The 25102-nt window shown below is 39.3% G+C and overlaps 1 protein-coding gene across 1 annotated transcript; it reads right to left on the minus strand.

Annotated features, from left to right (window-relative positions):
- Positions 1-1980: 1980 nt before the first annotated feature.
- Positions 1981-24894, minus strand: CDC37L1 (cell division cycle 37 like 1). The gene is made up of 7 exons (XM_023243285.2): positions 24595-24894; positions 20198-20479; positions 17230-17323; positions 10684-10799; positions 10209-10331; positions 6575-6739; positions 1981-2575 (listed from the first exon to the last, which is right to left on the minus strand). Exons 1-7 carry the CDS (start codon positions 24724-24726, stop codon positions 2474-2476), a joined length of 1014 nt encoding a protein of 337 aa, XP_023099053.1. The 5' UTR covers positions 24727-24894; the 3' UTR covers positions 1981-2473.
- Between the last annotated feature and the right edge of the window lie 208 nt (positions 24895-25102).

The raw sequence follows: 25102 nt of genomic DNA on the forward strand, positions 1-25102 counted from the left end.
TTCGTATTCTCTCCACTACCATAGATAAAATGACACGGAGTTAGCAGGCAGTAAATGGAGTGGTAGCAACCCAATTAAAAAAAATCTTTTGTTAGAAGCTTACTTTTACCAAATGAAACAAAAGTCTTTGATGGATCCTTTCAGTCATCTGTTGGGACATTTTATCTGTCTGGACAGCCCACCAAAGTTCATTTTGAAATGTGAATTATCCCCTTGCTTAGTACACTCATTATTTTTTAAGAAACAGAGAAGAGGACGTTTTTCTTAAAAGTAGTTTGTGGTTAAAAAAAAAAAAAGTAGTTTGTGGTACTAAAGCAAAATAAAGAAAAATAAAAAGTGTCAATTTACTGTGCTCAGTACTAACCTCAGTACTAACGTACTACTAAATATATGAAAGTTAAAGTCTTTAAGTGCAAATTATGGCACTCCTCAGTGGTTCCCAGAATAAACCCAGTCACACTTACATACAAAACCCAGAACACTTCCCTTGGAATGTGAAAAAAAAAAAATTATATATATACACACACACACACACACATATACACACCTGCAAGTTACACCTTAAATAGTTCTTCCAGAATTCCTGTTTCAGAGAACAAAACCGAACAACCCTTCAGGATTAGCTTATTCAGTGTGCTGATCACTTCTCTCCTACCGGTAGTCAGTCCTTAATACCTTTAACTTAAAGGCGGCAAATGAAATCCAAAACAATCTGGGTGCTTCCAGGCAAATCCTGGGGAAAAGTGGAGTTGAGGAATGGAAAGTAACGGCTCAAGAAACATGTCAGTGAAATCAGGGATTTCGCTCCTGTATCTATTCTCTACTTGACAGGAAGGGAAAACAAGAGCTTGCTCCAGAACAGAAAAAAAGAAAAAACTTCTATAACTAGGTCATTAGTTTAAAAAAAAAAAAATTACAGGCTGATGAATATTACCATATAAATTAGTCAAACATTTTATTATAGCGTATATATTTATATCAAAAGCACAAAGTTTTATTCTGAAAACCAGGAAGATTGTGATGTTCCAGAAGTGTGAGTCAGTAATTCCAGTCCATTTCTACTGGTGCCACGTGCCTTATCACCTCAGCCAAACCAAGGTGCAAACGAGGCTACGGTCACAGGTCTGATCACCGTACGGGTCCCTTAGCATTAGCGGTTTCTCAAACTGAGACACGGACTCCCAATCCCAGTCAGCCGTCTTCCAGATGTGTGCTGCTGCTCTCAGTGGGACTCAGCCACAGACCACACTCAATACACACCGAAGCCCACATTCCCCTAAGTCCGAAGATTCATCCTCAATAACAAGGACAGCACAAGTAGCACTGTCATCTACTTCCAAATAAAACGAGTCATCACACGCCCTGGCACATCTGAAGTGAATTATATAGGAAGTAGTAAAGCTCAGAAGCATTCTATGGTAACTGACCTAAGGACAGCGAGGACAAATGTGGTAAAAGCCATCATTACCGACAAGGATCACCAAATTCTTAGAAGTAAGTAGTTGGGCAGCTCGAGACAGTGAAGTCTTCAAGAGTTCTCCTGCCTTTTAAAAAAGTCCTTGGGCTACATAAAGAATGAAACAAACAACCATGATTTTAAAAATCAGAATATTCTTCCTGTTTGTTCTTATAGGCCATTAGTATTCTTTTAAAACTTGCTCCCTGAGAGATCCCAAGCTATGTCAAGAAATTAAGCGTGAGCTTGAAGTTATCTTATTAAAAAAAAAAAATCTAGGTTAGCTTTATCACTTTTTATATTACTATAACCCTTAATATTAAAAAGTCAACAGGATAAAATTAACTTCTAAGTAATACAGTCTTGAGAATACATGGGGGTAAAGTCAGTATCTATATAAAAATGGTATTATACTCAAAGATTTAACTGATGGTGTCGAAAATACAAATGTAATATTATTTTAAAGGGAAAGACTTTGTTTTAATGTTTACCACCCAGCTTATTTAGTAAAGTAGATTATCCACTACTGATTTATTGCTTTTAATATGATGAAACACCAGATTTGACAGCTAAATTAGCAGGATACAAGTACATTTTATCTTTAATTATTTTTGTAGCGTAGGACATGTACATACCCATATAAAAAGAGACTGTAGCAGATGCCTCCTAGAATCAACCGGTTCTTGTAAACATTGCATTTGTGCAGATTTTCCTACTTTGATTCCAAAATTGAGTACAATAAGATTAAAGGCAAATTTAGTAGCCAAAGAAAACCAAAAAAACCCAAAGTCCAGTTTGACGTCCCACAACATATGGTATCACTCTCCTCTCTTCAGAAAAAAAAAAAACCTAGCAGCACATAAAAAAAATTTTACAAAACGTTTCAGTACTCTTTTTTCCCCTCCCATCAAAACCGAACAAAAATAAAGTGCAGCACCCATAAAAGTGTCAAGAAAATAGCCAAGTTCTTCCTTTCTTGTAACAAAATAGCACTTGGCCTCAGCAGTCTTAACCAAATCATACAGTGTCCATCATTTTGGATTCATCATCTTCTTTATGTACCACTGAGTTTAAACTGCAAAGAGCTGTATTGACAGAATACTGAAGATAATCTGGATTCTGGAAAACATAAATAGAGGGAAGAAACAATGGATGATAACCAGTTTTATGCCAGCATATACAACTACATGTTCAGTTTCACACTATTTCTCTGCGACGTATGTGGGAAAGAAAATGGACTCAGAGGTCAAACTTGGATTGAAACCCAATGAAAAAAATAGAGGTCAAACTTGGGTTGAAACCCAATGAAAAAAATAGACAGGACCATCCAAAGAGGATGTGGCAAAGACAGATGATATACGTAACAAACAGAAATGTAATAAACACTAACTTTTTTTCCCTTTTAACAAAACGGTGCAAGTTAAATTATTTAGTCATAGAAGGGTACATCTTTCACGTAACTATGTGTACAAAGCTATTGATAATTTAAAAAAGATATGACTTTAAGTCAGCAATGTGTTTTAAAGATTACTATCTAATTACCACAGTAAATATTAAAAATGCAAAACACTTGAATAACGAAAAAAATACAATTACCGAGTAAAAATTAGTTACCTTCAGAGTGTATTTTGGTTTTTCAAAGATTAAAAACAAACTCAAATGAAAAAATTATTAATCTTTTGAGAGGTACTTAGATCCATGTATTAAAAATTGAGAATAGGGGTGCCTGGGTGGCACAGTCGGTTAAGCGTCCGACTTCAACCAGGTCACGATCTCGCGGTCCGTGAGTTCGAGCCCCGTGTCAGGCTCTGGGCTGATGGCTCAGAGCCTGGAGCCTGTTTCCGATTCTGTGTCTCCCTCTCTCTCTGCCCCTCCCCCGTTCATGCTCTGTCTCTCTCTGTCCCAAAAATAAATAAACGTTGAAAAAAAAATTAAAAAAAAAAATTGAGAATAAAAGAACATTTTAATTTCAATTTTTGTAGTTCCTAAATATTCTATCTGTACGTTTCTAAAGCTAAGAAGAAAACCTTATTTAATAAATGCAAAAACAAAACCATTATTTGTTAAAGCACCATAACTAGGGACATAAGCTCTTAAAGACCCAGGACTTTAGGAAATTCTTCCCTAAGAATTCAATTTTGTCTATTCAGTTGTTCTGAATATCTGCCAGCTACTCAGTGTTTTACTACTGTTACACCCAGTTTCATCTGTTTATTTAATGAACACCAATGAGGAAAACAGCCCAAAGAGAAGATAGATGCCGTAAACTTTCCCATCTCATAAGGCGGGGGGTTTTCAGAAGATCCTGTTAGTAAAGTAAATATGTGTAATTCCATTATTTGTAAAAGTCAAAAAGCTAGCTGGAAGTTGGATTATTCCCAATCAAGTCTTGATGAAGGCAATGGCACGAACAACTGAGTGAGGTCTGGAACACTTACGTGATGTTAGACCTCAGTTCGAGTCCTGCCATCACCACCTAATGCAATGTAATCCTGGAAGAGAAAACTTAGCACACCGTAGTAGATTAAAAAGCTGGTCTACAGGAAAAACCTAGGGTAACTGTCACAACACCTCTAAGAGGCCTTGATTAGTTCTCTCAAAACTAAGGATGAGGGGATTTGGCTTATTTGACAAGATTGTTGTCAACTGAAAAAAAAAAAAATGAAAAGCTAAAGTGTTACCCAAATTTAAGTTTTATAAAAAATTATTAAACCCTCATTACATTATCCCATTCTCCAAAGAAACAGAGCTAAGACCTTTACTGACAACACAAGCCCAATTCCAAAGGCCCTCAGAACGGAGCTTACAATTACTCTACCGACTGGACAGGAGAGGACCTCCAGAACTCAATATCCATCTCCCCAGGAACTGTAAAATCTACGGAGAGACTTAAAAAGCAATGAACACACCTAACCTAATCCAAACTTAAAACTGAACTGATTACCGCATATTCTCATCTAGTAGCATTCCCAACACATTTCTCGTCCCAGTGACCGGTTCCTCCCAAGGGGACATGACTGCGTATTTCGTCCTGTTCCTAGCATGCGATTCAACAACCGTCTGTAGTGCAGGTGAGTGAGCAGTGCAGGGGACAGAGATCCGGGACCGGAGTGATCAGCCGCATCAACTGCTGGACTGACTTGAGGCCGACTGCCTAACCTCCGTGAGCTTCGGTTCACTCATCCATAAAAATGAATGAAAATGAATCACAGGGTTTTGAGAAGATTAAATGAAACAACATATGAAGGTTGCAATCTACAGACTGATGATAATAAAAATGGGATGTTATCATTATGGTAAGCTTTTCTTCCAAAAGCTTCCCCTCAACCAGTCAAAAGTCCTTCGGTGCATCCAGCTGAAATTTTACACAGCCCTTCCCTCCCTCAGGAGGACTGGCGCAGAATGCTCAACTTTTCCAACCACGAGGAACAGTCTGTTAGCCCAGAGGAATTAAGTCTGAACAACCCCGATAATATCAGCAATTTCAAAGTGTCAAAATTGTACAATCTCAGCCCCGCACCTCGCAAATGTGACAGCAAGGAACGCCTAGCAGCAGGCCTCAGCTGCTACCGGTATGTGCAATAAGAACTTAGTTCTCTCAGACCAGAAGCAGCTCTTTGGTAATACAGGCCAGTTCTCTTTTAACGTAGATCTTTTCCCTCTTATGTTCAGAATCAATGACGTCCCTCCAAGTCTCTTTTTTCCTTTGTATTCATTATGGGGTATCTTCATTTTAGGAGATTTATATATTGTATATATTGGATGTGATGGTGTCTTACAGTCATAAAAGTCCCTCGGAAAGACTAGTTAGATGTGGGCTATTTCTCAAAGAAGAGGAAATCATTACCATATTTAAAGACATTAAGAGATACTCTGCAGGACAAATCAAGGGGGAATATTGCTTATCTATCTAAGAGGTTAACATTACTAATTATGTAAAAATCAAGATCTTCATTATTTCTATCCTTGAGAATTAATATTTCTGGCTGAGTTGAATATTATCAACTCTTGTCCTTAAATTGTCACTTTGGCCTACAATTTATGTAAGGGAAATGGTGAAATTAAAGTCATAGGTATAGGTACTGAAAATCTCAATTCCTACTGCTTTATGAGATTTAAAACTACAGGGCTCTCCTCACATTGTCTTCTGAATGAGAATTCCCTTTTCACTATGTAGTCAACAGACTAACCTGACTAAAGTTGGTCTTAGAATCTTGGGGTCTGGAAATGAAAGATGACTGAGCTCAATTACAATGCCACTACAATTAGCACAGGCAGCAATTTTGTTGTGGTAACTTAAAATTGCAATCCACAGTATCAGACCAGTGGCCTAACCTCTCCTTCTGACATAAGCGACACAGCTTTATCTTGATCTTGTTGCAGAGGCTCAGACAGTTGATGCATATTACTAGAAAGAGCAGCTTAGCATAAGGTGCACTGACATACTAAGCATGCTGCCTCTGCTAAGCAACGCCAACGTTTAATAAGACAATACTAAATAAACTCATGGAACAAATCACCTTGGTTGCCACTGAGATGTATGCTCTGAAGCCAACTCATCCTAAGAAATTCTTCACAGTATAGTTCTACTGAGAATGAGGGGCTACTCAGGAGCCGCACTGAGAAGTTCAGGATTGAGATGATCAATAGGTAACTCCTGCCCTTAAGGATGCTTAGGTACAAGGGGCCTGGGTGGCTCAGTCGGTTAAAGCGTCTGACACTCGATTTTGGCTCGAGTCATGATCTCGAAGGTTATGAGATCGAACCCTAGTGTTGGGCTCTGTGCTGACAGCACGGAGCCTCCTTGGGATATTCTCTCTCTCTCTTCCCCCCTCCCCTGCTCGCGCACACATGCTCTCTCAAAATCAATAAACATTAGAAAAAAAATGCTTAGGTACAACTCTTCTATATTTGAAGGAGTGGAATTTGGTGTCTAAATCCCCAAGGGAGGGAAGACATTTATTTAGTGACCAAACATGGCATGAGATGAAAGAGTTATCTTTTGAGGCGAAAATATTTAAAATGACCTCACATACATTACATGTAAGAAGAATAGTCCAAAAGAATAAAAATTGTGTGAACTAATAAGTTTATAAAGTATTTGCTTTTCCAACTTACTTGTGATAAGGATTCTAACGAACCTATAGATCCAACACCAGAATGGGGAACATGATTCTGAACTGTCATAGGTTGAAAACTTGGTGATTGAGAATAAAGTCTGACTCTTGACTTGAAAGCTTCAAGTTCATTTTTGAATGCTTCGAAATAACCTTCTTCCTCTGCCTAGAAAACACAAAAGAACCAAAGACTGTTTTTTAAGACTTCCAGACCACACAGTAAATTCTAACAAACATATATCAGATCTGAAGTGAAGGAAGTAAAGATAAGGTGAATAGCTTAAATGTATGTAGAAAACACCAGGATCCTTGTCAGATTTGTGAAAACTACCAGTTTCATAGGAATACGAAGAATTGGCTTCGTCCATTTTCTCTGCTCCAGCAAAATAAACAGCGTGCACACACGCACGCACACACACAAATATAACAAAAGAAAGTAGGTATTCTCCATATTTCTAGATTCTTGACAGGATCCAAAGTAAGTCTCATTTACCCTGTCATATTCATTCTATCCCTTCCCATTGCCAAGCAACAACCAAGGGCTATTCTTAAAACCTTCTAATTCTCCATCGATTACCTGTTTATAATAATTCTCCAGCTCTATACTCCCTATTTGTAAAACCATGAAAACTAAATAAAATTCAATATTCACCTCCATTACGGAAGCATCTTAGTGTTTTAGTGAAGCAAATACCTTTTCAACATTATGGAGAGAAGAAAGTATGAACAGTATGCTGCAGGAGGGGAACTCCCTCCAATGGCGTATGTAATACAAGCAAGATTCTTGATGGAAAACACCCAACTGGCAGTCGCTCCACTTAAGTCTCCCCTGCAGGTAAAGAATGACATGGCACATACCCTACACTAACAGGACCTTGGGCTTTAAGTTCAACGATGGAAGAGATTTTGTCACAATCTCATTCCATGATCTCACTGGGCCCATTTGTGTGGAATGCTGTGTTTTCTTTAATGTAGTCTAGGTCTTGTGGATCAGTTATTAACATTATATCCATACACATCATGCAGACAACATTCCGTGCTGCCATTTTATCTTTTTATGAATTCAGCAGCCACGTCTTTAATTGTAGCATTTCACTTTAACCAGTATATGGCACTTGTGTGGACACCCAGGACATCAGCCTGCATATCCAGAGGTAACCCTTCTCAAACGGTTATGCAACTACTATTAAAGGAACCAAGCGGCAAAGTGCTGGCGTGCCTAAGGCCTAGGGATTTAGGTCTGGAGAGACTGGACTGACTCTTGCCGGAAGTAACCCACGGGTCATTTGCTTCGTCTCTCTATGCTACTTTCCTAACTTGTAAAATAGAAAATAATAAACCTTATAAAATCTTATGAGGATTTAACAAGCTAATCCATGTAAAGTTATTAGAACAATACCTGGCACAAGGTAAGCACTCTATGAAAGTTAGTTATTCCTGAACTTAAAAAAAAATTATGAAGAACATAATGTTTACGATTAAAGACTTTTCGGTTCTACTTTGACAAAGTAAATTTCAAAGGACAGACACAGTTTGGCTATGTTCCATTATTCTATTAAGCACTAGTCCAAACATAACCAATAATGTAAGGCAAAGAAGAAAGTATGGCTTTTATTATACCTATATGTCAAGTGAAATTTAGAACAGTCATCATAAGCATAACTAAAATACCAACTCCATCATTACTCATTAAAACTCTACTGTTTTGGGGAAATTTCCTACTTAGGCTGCACTTTAGAAGAGTTTACAACATTTAAGGTAGAGCTACTATCACTCTGGTACGTTAAAGGTCAATACATTTAATACATTTTTCCCCTGTTTATAAAAGAAAATATTTTCACTCTAGTATATAAAAAAGAAAATGGAAATCACTTATAATTCTCCCATCCAGATATTATCAAAGTTAAGTTTTTGGTGTATTTCCTTCTAACATCTAATTGTGTATGCTGAAATGTATCAAGTCACTCCTTTGCCTCTTCGCTTTTACTGCTTACACATGTATCCTTCAACAGCATATTGTTCAGTTCTGCTTGTTTTGAAACTTCATAAAAAATATAGGATACTCTGCTTTTTCATCCACAGTGACGCTGGTTACTATTTTACCAAATGAACATCCCACAGTTTATTCCTTCTACTGTCAAAAGACACCTGGGTTGCTCTCAGGCTTTTGCGATTATGAACAATTCTCCTCTGAACATTATGTATCTGCACATGTAGCCTTGCTTCTCAAGGGCAGCAGTTCTCAAACTTTATGCTCTCAGGACCCCCACTCCCTTTTCACTGTTGAAAATGATTGAGGAACCTGAAGAGCTCCTGTTTATGTCGGCCATTATTTGTCAATGTTCACTGTGTTAGAAACTAAAACCCAGGCATTTAAAAATTATCTAAAATATAACAAATTCATTACATGTAAACATTTATAACACTTTTATAAAAAAAAAAACCAACCCTATTTCTGAAACAAAAATATTTACTGACAAGTCTGGCTTAACAGAAGATAGCTGGATTCCCACATCTGCTTCTGTATCAAATAACATTTTAGTGTCACTATGAGAACAGTTTTGACTCTAGGCCTCCCAAAACCAGGTCTTGAAGACTGTTGGGTGTCCCTGGACCACATGCTGAGAAACCTGTTCTCTAGCATATACACCTAGAATTTCTGGGTTTTAGCACTTGTTCAACTCTACTAGGAAGTTTTCCAAAGTGGTTGCACCAATTTATACCTCTACAAGAGTGAATGTGAATTCTTAACTGTTCTTCTTGTACAACTTTTCAATCATTACTAATCTAGTAGAGTGTGTGAAATGGATTTAATCTTTCAAGATTTGTCTATTTTTCTTTCATATGGCCAATATATATCACTTGTTTTGATTTGCAGCAAAGCATTTCCTCACATCATTAAAAATTCTTAAATTTTAATGTCTGCATAATATTTTATGTACCACAGATTGTTTTTATCCATTCCTCTAGTTGTTGAATTTTTAGGTTGTTTCTTGTTTTTGTCCATTACAAAAGTCATTTCTCTTTAACTGTGAGTTCTTTTATTTTATTTTTGTTAAACTGTGAGCTCTATACATAGAGGATTACCGTACCTACACTATAGTTGCATCATCTTAAACTGCAGTCCTTGCATTCGTAGGCAGTCAATACTTACTGGCCTCTTATAGAGCTCCCTTAAGTCTAAATTAGCATGAGATCAGCAATGTAATTTTTTCCCCCGGTATAAAATCTATAGGGTTTAGCCTGTGGCATTCTGGTTGGGTGGCTTCCTTTAATGTATATGGACCAAAGAGGTCTCAGCTAAGGCTTAATCTTTCCATTCATTTATTTTTAATATTTGTTTTGGAGGGAGGGAGGGAGGGAGGGAGAGAGGGGGAGAGGGGGAGAGAGAGAGAGAGAGAGAGAGAGAGAGAGCGAGCGCAAGAGCGCGCGCACGCTGGGGAGGGGCAGAGAAAGAGGGAGACAGAATCCAAAGCAGGCTTCAGGCTCTGAGCTGTCAGCACAGAGCCCGACGCGGGGCTCGAACTCACACACCGTGAGATCATGACCTGAGCTGAAGTCGGATGCTCAACTGAATGAGCCACCCAGGCGTGCCCCTTAATCTTCCCATTTAAAAATATTAAATAGCTACTTACTTTGGCTTTCTGGAAAAATAAACGAAAACACCCTCTTGGATCCACATTACAGTTTTTGGCCATTTCCATAATAAACTGCATCACAACAGCTTGATGTGCTATTTGTTCCATTAGAGCCCCTTTCTGAAAACAGACATTAAAATTACCGAGAGATACCTCTGGAAATATATTTGACATTGTGCTTACTATGTGGATTTTAAAACATGATTTTCAAATAGGCTAAAAGAGAAAAAGGTTTAGAGTATACAGGAACAAAGATATGAGGCAGCAAAAAAAGCCTACTGGCAAAGTTTCCTTATGCTAACTAAAACAACTATAAAAGTTCTCACGGTAAACTCAAGTAGGTCTAAAAACAAAAAATTATAATTCTATTTAATAACCTTCCTGTTTTCATTTAAAGGAAGTAACATAAAAAACAAAAAAAGCATATCAGAATTAAATTAAGGGTCCCAGAAACTCAAGGTTTACACAATACCTGTTCGGCTTCTAGATGAAAACACCATAAAATAAGATATTTAGCAGTTTCTTCACATACAAGGTATGGATGGTCAGACAAAAATCTCTGACTATCATCCCATCGACTCAACATACCTATAAAAAAAGGATTAAATCACAACTGTCAAATACTCTTATAAACAAAGAAATGGTATTTTAAAATGATTCTCTTTAAAGACAATTCACATTACTACAGCAATAGGTTATGGTAAAAGAGCAAAGAAAGAAGAATAAAACTCTTTTAAAGCAATACCCAATATATTGGAAACAGCTTCCAAAATTCACAGAAAGTTTCATTTCAGATAATTAGGTTAAAATAGGGCGACTGATTTAAAGTAAAACAAATCCTGCATCTGAAGAATGCCTGAAATTGCAGGCAAACTGGCTGGTCATCCTAGGCAGAAGTAAGTACAAATGATTTCAAGACACTCAATATTATTTACTCACAGAATACAAATTTTTCTATTAGAAAGATGGAGAAGAAAGCAAAACCTCAAGAAACTATACTTAGCAAAGATGTAATAAAAGTGAAAAACCCCATCATCTCTAATTTATTAAAAAATGTCTAAGCTGATAAAGTCAAATGTTGACAGCAGAGAAAACCAATCAAGTATGATAAAAGTAAATGTACTTTAACCATTTAGTCATGTTTATAACACACAGAAAACCTTTTAGAAATTAGTGAAGCGTATTTAAAAGCAGATGCCATTTTGCTTCAAAATATCAAGCTAATCCAAATACTACTTAAGGTGTATCTGTATCTTTATCCAAATTAATAAGAAATTTGGCCAAAAAGTCAATACCATCATGGAACCAGCAAAGCGTTCAGCTTTTAACTTTGTCCAGTAAGCTTTACACATGAATAAATTAAGTAGAACAACATTAGCTTTAGACTCTTAGGACTCATCCAAAGAAGTCTGTATGTCACTGAAGCATTCTGGAAATTTTAGAAGGTGGTGTCAATAGTTTGGCAGTGACATCTTTCCTCTAGATACAAACTGAACTTCTATATGTTAAAGTTCCACATTAGAACACAAAGAAGAACAAAACTGAGGACAAATGTCTTTTTGACAAAGACACGTTTAGCAACACGTGGGAATCAACTGAAAAGAAATGATTACTGTTTCTCATTTAAATAAAGGAGGGAGGAAGCATTTTAGCATTTTCTCGTAAAGAGTTTTATTAAGTATTTTCCCAATGCTTCAGATGGAGTGATTAGGGCATTTTAAATTCTGAGAAACAATGATTTTGAAAGTTACTTAAAACTACTTCTCAAGCTACAGTTAAAGAGTCTAATAACTTCTGAGGGTCAGATCTAAAGAAAGCATAATCCTTATTTCTTATACCTGAAGCCATAAAATAAATCCTATGAAGCAGTTTTGCGTTAGCTTTGTTAGAGTCCTGAAGAGGTATTTCAACTCTATCCACCATCCACACAGAGAGCACTGCTTCTGTTTACTTCTCCATGGCAGCATCATGACTTACTGAGGCACCCAAATCCTATCCATTTTGGTTTCTTTTACAGGAAGGATAATACGAAATGGTTAGTGACATTTATAGGGATCATGAGGGTGTCATCGAATGTTAAAAATTTTAAACTATCCATTTAATACCTAAGACAAAATACTTGACCACAGCTTTTCTTTATCTGAGAAATACCTCTCATCACTTGATTTCAAAAATGCATACCGATTATCATGAAACTGACACGTCAGGTTACAAGAGCCCACACACGCCTTCGTGGAAAGAGTGTGGAATTTTATGAACAAAATACTTCAAGAAACTCCAAGGCTTTAGTGGAACAACATACCTGAAATCATTGTGACGTTATTTTACAATTTGTAAACAAACTATGAGTAGCACAATCTCTCGTGGTGACTAAAACAAGCAGACTCGAGAAACAAACGGCCTAGGTCCGAATACTGGCCTTACCATCTCCTATGCCTTGGCTAGCTCTATGCCTCCTTTTCCTCTTCTGTAACATAGGGCTAAAAATAGTATCTCATTCAGAGGGTTTCTGTTGAGAATTAAATGAGTTAATACACATGAAGCATTGGGGACAGTGCCTGACAAGAGGGTACATACTAGGCAGTATCAACACAAAAGGGAACAATTCACTCTTTCAGCGAATATCAGACCCTTTGGAGAAGACTAATATAGTCATTTCAACCAGCCGGCCAATCTCTGAATGCTCGAAAAACCTTATCTTGATGAATTAGAATGCTTTAGTTGTGTGCTTCCACGTATGTATTTTCCTGAACATCTAAATCCCAATCCATCCATCAGCTCTCGATATTCCACCGGATTCCGAAAATGGTTGCCCAAGACACACGACCTTATTGATTTCCCTTTCCTCGTGGCATTATACTTACAGAATAACAGATTTGAATCCTTCAAATTACACTAATGATTTTCCTATCTCTAGCTGCGGAAAACATCCCAACAAGGTTGAGAATTTCTCAATGGAAGTTAAATGACCTTTTTCTGTACTTCCCGAGTCCCAGATCACCTGTATTTCCAGTCACCTGCCACCAGACAACTATTTCTACCTACACGTTTGCACATAAACTCCTCTTATTTGAAACCAAACCCATTTTTCTCTCCCTGCCATCTGCAGTGCTTCACAGGCTCCATGTCACCCACTCAAGAATTCTAGAAATTATCCTCTAGACATTTCCATTCCTCCCACATCAAACTGATCACCAAGTCTTGTGGTGATACTATTATAAGCTGTTAATATGGTGAATCATGTTAATAAATTTTCCAATGTTAAGCCATCCTTGAATTCTTAGGATAAACCCTTTAAAAATACTTCTTTTTCATGTTATAAAAATGATGTATATTCATTGTGAAGAATTTGAAAAATCCAGAAAATCATCTGCAATCCTACTACAAGAGATGATTAATGTTCATGTTAACACTTTAATGTATTTCTTTCTGGAATTTTTTTTTCAGTAGGCTCCACGCCCAGCATGCAGGGCCTGAACTCATGACCCTGAGATCAATACCCGAACTGAGATCAAGAGTCAGACACCTAACTGATTGAGCCACCCAGGGGCCCCAGGGCTTTATTTTTAATTACTTAAATAAAATTAGGTGCCTCGGTGGCTCAGTTGGTTAAATGTCTAACTTTGGCTCAGGTCATGATCCCACGGTTTGTGGGTTTGAGCCCCACAGTAGACTCTGTGCTGACAGCTCATTCTGTCTCCCTCTCTTGCTGTCCCTCCCCCCTCCCATGCTCCTGTGCTCGCTGTCTCTAAAATAAACACTGAAAAAATTTCAAAAAAAAATTAGAATTGGGGCGCCTGGGTGGCGCAGTCGGTTGGGCATCCGACTTCAGCCAGGTCACGATCTCGCGGTCCGTGAGTTCAAGCCCCGCGTCAGGCTCTGGGCTGATGGCTCAGAGCCTGGAGCCTGTTTCCGATTCTGTGTCTCCCTCTCTCTCTGCCCCTCCCCCGTTCATGCTCTGTCTCTCTCTGTCCCAAAAATAAATAAAAGTTGAAAAAAAAAATTAAAAAAAAAAAATTAGAATCATATCATGCATATTCGTTTTCTATTCATTTCACTCCACATTCTATTCAGGAGTTTTTATACTAAATGTTTTTCAACAAACAGGGTATCAATGTGGTTTTGAAAAGCAATGTGTAAGCGCTTACATTGAGGAAATGGAATATCTACCTTCAATACAAATGAGAAAAATCCCATCAGAGTATTTACGCAAACATTTACATCTTTCAGTAAAAATTCCAGTGACGACATCCCACATAGATTCAAAGATGTTAAATCACAGCTAACTTTGGCTGGAAGTGAAAAGCTGATGTACCATGAAAAACCGTGTTAGATCATCAAAAAGCAGCTCTGATGATCACAAAGAAAATGAGGTCAGAGATGCACAGGACTTGGAATAAAACTTCTGGGAAACTGAAAAGAAAACAGACTTTGCTGCTAAACTGGTATATTTATAAAACACGAGTTAACTAAATTAATAAATTAAATTCAACTGTAGGGAGGGAAATCCAAGATTTCATTGCTTCAAAATACTCCACGATATGGTTGTACCATTTATCATTAGATGGTAAAGTCACATAAGTAAGATGGTCAACAAACAGCACAATGGAAATGTTAATGTCAGGCACACATGAAACCTCAGAGAAGTACCGGTGTCAGGTCACCGAGCCCGTCACAGCTCTCTGTGTCTCAGGCTCGTGCCTTCCAAGAGTTGGGAATGCAAGTTTGGAAAGCCTCTGCTGGAAACTTTAATTACAGCTGCTATTCCAGATGTGATACACTTTGAAGAAGTGTATCAATGTAGTCATAATCCTGACAGATGCTTTCTTCACTCTCCACCATAATAAGCATAGAACACCAGAAACATTTGCTTGCACCCAGCAGGAACAGCATGACACTTTCACTGAGCTGCCTAAGGTCTCTGGCTGCTCTGTGCCACAATTCAGTCCACAGGGACTTCCATCATCCCACCATCCCGCATGCCTGCAAGCTGGTCCACGTCATGCTGACAGAACTTGGTGAGCAGGAAGTGGCAGGTATCCCAGATGTCTTGGTAAGATATATGCAGGCCAGAAAGTAGGAAAAAAAACACATGGAAAATTTGGGAGCCTACTACCTTAGTTAACATTTCTAGGGATCCAAGGAACTGTGGCAAGTAGGACATCTCCTCCAAAGGAAAAAGGCAGCGTACATTTCCATCAAAAAACAGGCACAGTGTGAATCTGGGAGTGGCTATGAGGTCTGGTTGACTTTGAAGACAATAAGGCTCTGATTAGTCTTAGGGGATGAGACAATGGAAGCCCCAACACGCAATGGCAAAACCTCTCCTTATTAGTCCTCTACGTATGGAGGTCAAGTCAGCTTTTTTCCTCAGCCATCTCCCTGTCTGCATAATATTGTATAAATTCAGGACTCTCAGTGGCAGACTTGAGATTATGCAGAGATTCAATGGCATGGGATCTCCCCATTAAGGATATTCCAGGATAGCCTCTCAATACCTAATTTGCCAGTAGCAGAAACCAGCGCATGGTGGTGCCATGCTTCCACCACTAATATGTCTGTGGTCCTACTAAACGAGTTATTGCCCACATCACATTATTTCTTGACCCAGAAACTCATTCTACAACAAAAGACATGAAGACAAGAGGCTCATGAAATTCACTGGTCCTATAAACACCACCACCCGGAAGCAGGTATTATGGAATGGTTAAATGTTTTGCTGAGGACTTAAAAAGTCGTAGTGCCAGATGGGTTACAATACCCTGTGAGGCTGGGTTATTCTCCCACACAGAATTGCTTATTAAAGTGCTCTGTTTGCAGCAAAAATGAGGGGACCATTTTGCACCATTAGGCTTCCCATGGCTCCAAAGCTTACAGAAGGCCATCTGGGTGAGAGCACCTTAAAAGATGCTCTTCTAGTACATGCAGTGGGACACACAGGCTAGGAAGCAAGGACTCCAGGTGGGAGTGGCCACACTATCACAACCAAGACTCATTTACAAAATTTTAAAAAGTAACCCTGTTCACTTCATCAAGTTCTGTTCTTTACTTAATTCGAATACACAGCCTTTCTTTTTTTTAAAACAAAGAGAGTGAGAAAAATGAATCCTTTATGAATGAACTACATAAAAAGGGGAAAAACCCAAAGTAGTAGCAACCGTTTTAACCTAACTGAAGGATGAATGGAATTCTAAACGCTTAGGGGAAAAAAAACACCATTGGAAATATATTTCCAAATGTCACTTAATAAGCTTATTAACATACTATAAATGAAAACTATGTTTACTAAATTAACATGTTACTTGGGATCAAAATACAGACCTTGAACCTTAACCACTAACACTTCCCAAAAGCACTCTCTCCCCAACAGCACCACACTGCTTACGCAGTGCAACATGTTATCTCCCAACTCTGCACTCGCTGCTGCTCCCTCATCTACACGGGGACCTCCTCCTATGTGTTCTTCAGTCTAGCTCAGATGTCACCTCCTGTGCGAAGTCTTCACTACACCACCCCAAGCCCGCAGTCTTTCTTCAATAGAGAAAACTCGTTTTCAGTACCCTGTAGATATATTTCTATTACTGTATTTACCCGAATAGCAGCTGAAGGATCTGCGTGACTTATACAGCAACTATTCCAAAACCTGAAAATAACGAATGCTAATCTTATCCCCATAAAATAATCAGATGCCATGGAAGCAAAGAGGGAAAAGGAGAAGAGCAAAGACCAGTTGGGAAACAGAAAGATGCTGTGGAGTAAACAAAGAGTAGGTCTTAGAGGGCAGCATTATATAATAGACTGAATTTTGCTTCTCTTCACAACTTAGTTTGCTGTCAATCTATTTATTATCCAAAAAAAGGGTCTAAAACAAGAGCTGTACAACTGTGCCAGAAGTGGCTACCCAAAAGGAGTTTTGTCATTTACCTTCTTTTTGGTACCCACTATAATACAGACACTTTTTGTACACATATTTATGGTATCACTTTATAAAAGAAGGAAAACTAAGCAGCAGACTTACCAAAATGTCTGATTTTTTGTTCATATTTCTGCATAAATGATTTGGATTTATCTTCATCTTCTATTTCTTTTCTTTTATCTTGATTAATAAAACTCTAAGAAAAAAATTCTTTAAGTTAAAATCAGATTTTATATTCTAACTGAATCTTTCTCAGATACTGAATGCCTAGCAATCCTTCCTATAAACACTATAACAAGATGGTACATTATACTGATATTATATCATTAAATTTATCTGCTAAACTCAATTAAAAAGTTAAAATTTTCTGTACTAGTTTCAACAGTTTTAAAAAGTGATGTATGTGTGAAAATTATAAACACTTTAGAAATCATACAAATTCCCTATTAAAGCACAGAGAGATCCCTTACATGAATTGCATGTAAATTTGCATTATTCATTGCTATTAAATATTTGCAGCTCTAGTCTAATCTTCGGAGTTCTTGCTGGAAATAAACTTAGATTTTCAAAGCATATAGAGAATGAAGTATATCTGATATAACTTCTTGACTAAGACATACACCTAAAATATAGACCCTCGGTTTTAAACTTTTCTTAGGAAAGGCCAAACAATTTGATTCTGAAATCAAGTGCAAATTCTATTAAGGAAGTGCTTATTTTCAATTAAATAAGTCATAAAGCAGATCAAGATGAAGTTTTTATCTAGCCAGAGAAACTGGCAGGACAGTTTCTCAGAACATTCTGTGATCACATTTAAACCTTGAGATCATCACTGCCAAAAAAGAAAATTGCAAACCAGCTCTGCCAGTTTATAATCTGAAAGCACACAAATTTACATATTTCAAAATAAAAGCATTTTTTCTTTTACATATCCTGCTATCTAGACCAGCACTGTCCAATACAAATATAATCCAAGTCACAAACATAAAGTTTTCTAATAGCCACATTAAAAAGCAAAAAGACAGATGAAATTAGTAACCCATTTATTTAAACCAACATATCCAACATATGATCATTTCAACATGTAAGCAAGACAAAAAAATACTAATGAAATTTTTTACTCTGTTTTGTACTAAGTTATCAGAATCTGGTGTGTATTTTACACTTACAGCACATCTCAATTCGGGCTAGCCACATTTCAAGCGCTCAATAGTACATGTGGCTAGCGGCTATCGAGTTGGACAGCGCAGATCTAGACCAGTCCTCTCAAGTCTCAAGCTCCCAGACAAAATCAATGTACGATTTTGAGCAAATGACTGGAACATAAAGATAATCCTAATTAAAATGTGGTATAAATGTAGGCTATGTTATAACCCAAGTTCAAAAACAAACAACAACAACAAAAAAAACAATTAAAAGCAGAGACAAATGAAAATTTTTCTTTGTGACCACTGTGTTAGGAGACATTAACTTTATAAAACAAAGAAACACTGCTTTGACCATTCTCTCTGGAAGAAAAAAATTATTTTAAATAGTTATGGTGTATAAATGCAAACCAGAAATAAAGTAAGTGCTAAGAAGACACACCCCTTGAAACAATATATATAGACACAGTGAATCATTCAGATAAAGAATGATCTTGGTATGTGTTCAGGGGTAAATAAATATATACTGGCATGAGTACATAAAAAGTCTAGAAAGATACAACTTACTGTTAACAGTGGTTATCTCTGGGAAATGAAACTGGAAGTGAAGGAAGCCTTTCAATTCTATTTTACATACTGGTGTATTGTTTTGTTTTTAAATTTTTTTTTTTTTTAGGGGAGAGTAGTGGGGGAGGGGGGGAAGGGAGAAGGGGAGGAAGAGAACGAGACGGAAAGAGAGAGAGAAAGACAGAGACAGAGAGAGACGCCCAAGCAGGCTCCATGCCCAGTGCAGAGCCCAACGAAGGGCTCCCTCTCACAAGCACGAGATCATGACCTGAGCTGAAATCAAGAGTCAGACACTTAACCCACTGAGCCACTCAGGCGCCCTTGTTTCGTCTTTTGTAATAAACATGTTGCGCTCACAATTTTTCTCAACGTAATAAAGCACTGATCGAGCTTGTAGTGTACATTTAACCTGTGTGTATTACTTGCTGCGGCAAAACTAGCGCTGGTCCAAGGGAAAGAAATTAAAAGCGCTTAAGAGGGTAGGTTGGGAGTGGATGCTAGGACAGAAACAAAGAGTGTTACAGACTGAGAAGTCTACAGAGTAATGATGGTTAAAGATAAAGTGAATATGACTTACACAAGAAAGAACAGTCTATCCCTGAAGCTTTGAGTTAAGTTTACAAAGAAAAAGAAGTACTACTTTACATAGTAGTAAAAATGAATTTCATTGCCCATTTCTTCTTCAGACACGACAGTCAAAGAATAAAGCCCACATAATCGAGGGCGAGACAGAACACTACTCTTAATGACTACTAACTTGGCAAAAGTACTGTACTAGTCCTCTCGGTTACGTTGGTAATGCTAAATCTGGATTACTACCCGAGGTTTACTAAATACACACCAGGAAGTAACAGTGAAACACTCGTTAATAAACTCCGCATCTACACATCAGCATTACGCAGCGGACAGCAAGCCGACAGAAACGGCAGAGAGCTCTCATAACATCTGAGCTTTACCACATGCCAGGCCCTGTCCCGTGGGCTTTTAAGACATTACCATATTTAGTCTTCATACCCACCATTTATTGCTGAGGAAACTGAGGCTTAGAGAGGTTAAGTGACTTGCCCAAGGTCACAAGCAGCAGCATGTGACAAAGCTGAGGTCTGAGGCGGTCTGATTCCAGTCAACACTCACATTCGGCGTGCCCTGCTTCATGTCCGCGCCACGCAGTCACCTTCACGACCACCCCCGTTCGACGCTACGGGGATACAGGTTTCCTGTAGCCAACGCTTTTCACAAACTGTCAAAACCGGACACCATTCACAGCATTCTGCCGCTTTGCTACCAAATGTGCACAACTGGTCTGTACAAACACTCAATTTCTTCTCCTCTCATTAGGACCCAATCAGAGGTCGTACCTTATTAAAAACATCCTTGCTAATGGCATCCATGTTCCACAGACACATTCTCTCTCTCTGTACGAGAGCCTCTTCTTTCTGCCTCCACTCTTCTTCATGTTGCTTCAGCTCCGATACCGCTGTTTGTGCTTTGGCATGTTCCTGATCCAAGGACTCCGAGTTATGCAGGGCTAGGCTACCAAGTTTCTGCTGAGCTTCTGCGAGATTCCATTTGCACGCCACAGAGCTCTTGACAAACTCTTTCTGCTTTTGGCAAGCCAGTTCAATTCCATGACTATACATCTGGAAACAAAACAATATTGTAAGAAACGAAGAAGGCGACGGGTATGTTGGTGCAGCACAATTTTATCTTCTTGCAGTCAAGGATTTCTGTTCAGTCTTTTTTGGCACACAGGTATTCTGCCTTCTGTGTATGCAGTTATACTTTTATTTATTTTTTTATTTTTTTTTCAACGTTTATTTATTTTTGGGACAGAGAGAGACAGAGCATGAACGGGGGAGGGGCAGAGAGAGAGGGAGACACAGAACCGGAAACAGGCTCCAGGCTCTGAGCCGTCAGCCCAGAGCCCGACGCGGGGCTCGAACTCACGGACCGCGAGATCGTGACCTGGCTGAAGTCGGACGCTTAACCGACTGCGCCACCCAGGCGTCCCTGCAGTTATACTTTTATATTACAGGTCTTCTCTTCATCAACTAGATTCTAATCTAGAATATACCACTTCCTTGACAACCATCAGGCAAAAAGCCTGATAATCAGCACAATGTTCTACACATAGCTGGTGCTCAAGAAAGATTTGATTGACAGCTTCGTAGTACTGAAACAGCACAATAATTGGGAGGAAAAGCTTAAATCTAGTTCCTCACCTTACAATATGCTGAAAACCAGATCTTTAGGGTTTTGTTCTCTATCACACAGATAGTCTTTAACTCAATCCTAGTCAAAACAGGCAGAGCTATCAAAAAAAAAACAAAAAACAAAAAACAAAACTGGTCCACCCTGATGACTGCCTCTGTTCCACTCATAAGCAACAGTAATTAGTCATAATATTTACTGAACCACTACATGTAGGGCACTTTAGTGTTTAATTCCTTATATACCTCAGCTCTATAAAACAAAACTGAAGGCACATTCTTTAAGACTTCTCAGCCAAAACGCAGAACAATTTCAAACTACGTATTCCGAACAATTTTCCTTCGATCTGTTCCCTAGTCTGCACCACTACTCAAGTCCTTATAATTTCATACCTCAATTATATAAATACAGCCTTTCTCACATGAAGCCATTTCTCCATTCTACCAGACTTGGAGTGATCTTGCCAGAAACCAAATCTGATCACTTTCCTCACTCTTAGAGTCCTGGGATAAAGCACAAACTGCAGCATGGCGCAGTCCTTCATGATCTCACTTCCTACTATCTCTCTAGACTCAGTTCCAGTTACTCTCCTCCTCGTTTGCTTCTTCCTTCCACCGCCCACCCCTTTCAGTGTGGCAACGCCTCATCCCCCCAACTCCTATCTCCATTCCAGATTCTGGCATCACTTCCTTACATTTTCTCTAATCCTTCCTTTCCCACCCAAGGTCTGCATACTTCTTAGTGGTGTTTTCACACAACATTGTGCTTCATTGTCTACTCAACTATCAGCTTCTCGAGGGGCTAGAATTCCTAAGTCTTAGATGAATAAATGATTCTTCGCTTCTTGTAACAGACTAGTGGTGGCAAATATGTTTTGCAAATATTTTTACAAATATTTGAGGCAAATAGCACTCAAGGTCTTTACTTTTGAGCCGAGTCTTAGATTTCTACTGCAGCAAATGTGGATGTTGTTGCTATTCAGGTGTTTTATTTACTCATTTAGTATGTTTGAAGCCCAGGTATCACAAGGCCCTAACCAACCAAGTAATATATAGGTATACATATTTTGCTATCTGAAAATAGGAGCAAGAATAACTGTAGCCTAGCTATGCTTGAGCAGGAGCCAGGAAAAGGAGAAAAATGAAGCTATAAAATTCATCTTATAAGAAAAGACAAAAGTATCCTAAGAAAGGCATATGGACAAATGGAAATGCCCTGCATTTTCAAATTGTGTGGGAGCAAATATTCATGTCTCAAATCAAACACAGAAATCTTATTTCCAAATTCTAAAAATGATTCATGTTTAAATTCTTCTCCACAGACTATACAGATAACATCTGGCATTTGAGCAAAGTATCCAACATGTATTGAGATGATTAAAAAACAAAAACAAAACCAAAAAAGGTCATATTTTACCTGTGAACATATTGAGGTTTTAGGGGAACGTTAAACATGACTATATTTTCATGAACATAAATTCAAAAAAGGAACTAGGCTGGCATTAGGTTTACTAACATCACTTTACAATTAAAAATGCTCAAACAGGATCTCTAAATTCCGAACTGCTTTTTACTTTAATTGGATCTCAGAACTGTACATCACATATGACATTAAGATGTCTAGATTCCCCATGTCTGGTAAAATTAAACCGAAGCTGTTTTTTGAAAAGATTATAAAATGCTTATAATTTGAATTTAACATTTTATTCTTTCCAAATATTCCAATCCAAAAACTTAAGTCCTAAAGCCAGCAAGACAAGTAGGTTATAAACACATGGACAAACTTAGCATCAGTCACTTGGCAAAACGTAACACCAAAGGTAGTTTCAGCCTCGTGGTTTGACATCACAGGATGGGAAGTGCAGCAGGTAGGAAAAAACACTGTAGTAGAAGTCAGAAGTGGTTGCCAGTTTTAATTCTGCCACTAATTGGCTACAGAGTCTCAGAGAAATCACGTTTAATGAAGAAGGTAAGCCTGTTTACTTAGAAAATACCTCCAGCTACGTAAGCTTATAATTCCAAGTGCCTAAGTAAAGAGTTAATACACAGATATTTTCAAGTTTATCTTTTTAGTAATCTCTACACCCAACATGGGGCTCAAACCCACGACCCAGAGATCAAGAGTCGCACGCTCCTCCGACTGAGCCAGCCAGGCGCCCCTCACAGATATTTTCTAAGTTCAGAGTTTATCTTAGGTTACTTTTGTGATTCAACCACAAGGCGCTGAAATTCTGGAGACCTTTTATTCTCTCCATATGCCTTCAAAATTGACAAGAGCAGCTGCTGTTCATTTTTCCCCCCTCCATAACACATTCATTATATGCTCACATAACACATTTTGTATATAAAGATGACACTAGCAATCCATAATTAGAGGGTGACTACTAACCTGTCGACTCTCATTCTGTCCTCCTAAAAAATGTCTTGCACTTTCCCAGAGACTGGCTGGCCGAAGTACAGTCTATGGTTATGAAACAGCATTTTTCTCCCTGAAGCCAACTAACCCAGTGCACTGGGCACAGGACCTTACACTTATTAGCAAATGATTTAAATCACTCATCTTTGCTAACAGCAAGATGTGCCTACAGAAAAGCTGTTAATTCAATTAAGCTCTTAGGGACCCCACTCTGCAAGAAGCCTGGAAAGTAGAGACATCCATAACCGCTTCTCCGGACATATTAGTGTTTAGTCTGTGTTCTTAAAATATTCTTCCAAAACACACCCAGATTAGGAGAAAAAACCGGGATAAGGTGATGAGTATGTAAGCACTCCCTAAGACGGGACTCAGAAAAATCCTAAAGGGTACCTCATTCGGGTAAGTTTCAGAGGAAAGAAGGCTGGATTGAAACCCACAAGTAGCACCGGGAATCTGAGGAAGAACCCCGAAGAAAAGGGCAAACGTGTGCCTGTGTGTTTTCACTGGAGACTGATGTGGAGCAAAACTAAAAACCTAACTGGAGGGGAAATGGTCACATTAATGGGACGGATTTACACCACCCTCAAAAGCGAGGTTTTACGGAATTTATTCGGATGTCCAAAGTCAATGAAATTGGATCCTAAATTTGTATAAAGTCAGGAGCTCAGTGAATTACTGAAACACAACCAACCATTCGCTGTTCCTAACTATTAAGTGGGCACAAGTATTAGAGCCTTCAAGAGAATAAAGTGCTCGGGTAAAAACACGCACGAGGAGACAAAGGGTCAACGTTAGAGCGTTAGCCGCCCCAAATCTGGGTGCTGTCGGGGGTGGGGGGGGGGGGGAAGGGGGAGGAACATCTTCCCAGGATGGGAAGAAATTAGCCAAGGTGAAAAGGTGTGCGTGGAGGTGGAGATTGGGAATGTACGGCCAGCCCTTCTCAGAAGCCCTCAGAAGATGCTACAATAGCCGCGGGATGGCATCAAGCCCCTGACCCCCGGGAGTGAGATGGGGACGCAGAACGGGGTACAGGGAGGGTCGCAGAGGCAGGGCCGCGCTGGTCCCCAGGCCGGCACCTCCCCATCCCGCCCCCCCCCGCCCCCGCGCCCGAACGCGGGACCCCTCTCACCTGGGCGCCGCCGCCCGGCAGCTGCGGGCAGCGGGGAGAACTGGGGGACACGTCCAAGTCACTCTCTTCCTCGGCCTCACCCTCGGCCCGAGGGAGGCTCCAAGGTCCCGGCGGCGGCCACGGCTGCTCCATGTCCGGCTGCCCCCAGCCCTAGAGCCGCCACTGCCAACGGACTTGGCGTGAGCGGAACCTGCTGCGCGGAGCCAGCCGCCCCAGCCTGCCGGGGCCGTTACCCAGAATCCCTCTGCTGGCCGCGACGCCGACGCACACCCCGCGCTGGCCTGGGCCGCGGACGGCGGAAGAAGACGGACGGACTTGGCTACGTCACTTCCTGCTTGGGGGTTGGGGCTGGGAGGGCAGGTTCTGGGCGTGCGTGAAGGGGGTGGGTCAGGGCTTCGTGTTTAAGGTTGCGTTCTCTGAAACCTTTGAGCGATGCCAACATACCCCTAAGGGCGCTGCGGGTGACATAGTGTTTAGTTGTGGCCTAGCGTTCCCTCCGCTCTGCACC

The sequence above is a fragment of the Felis catus genome, chromosome D4 (genome assembly GCF_018350175.1).
Source record: "Felis catus isolate Fca126 chromosome D4, F.catus_Fca126_mat1.0, whole genome shotgun sequence".
In the NCBI taxonomy this organism is placed as follows: Eukaryota; Metazoa; Chordata; class Mammalia; order Carnivora; family Felidae; genus Felis; species Felis catus.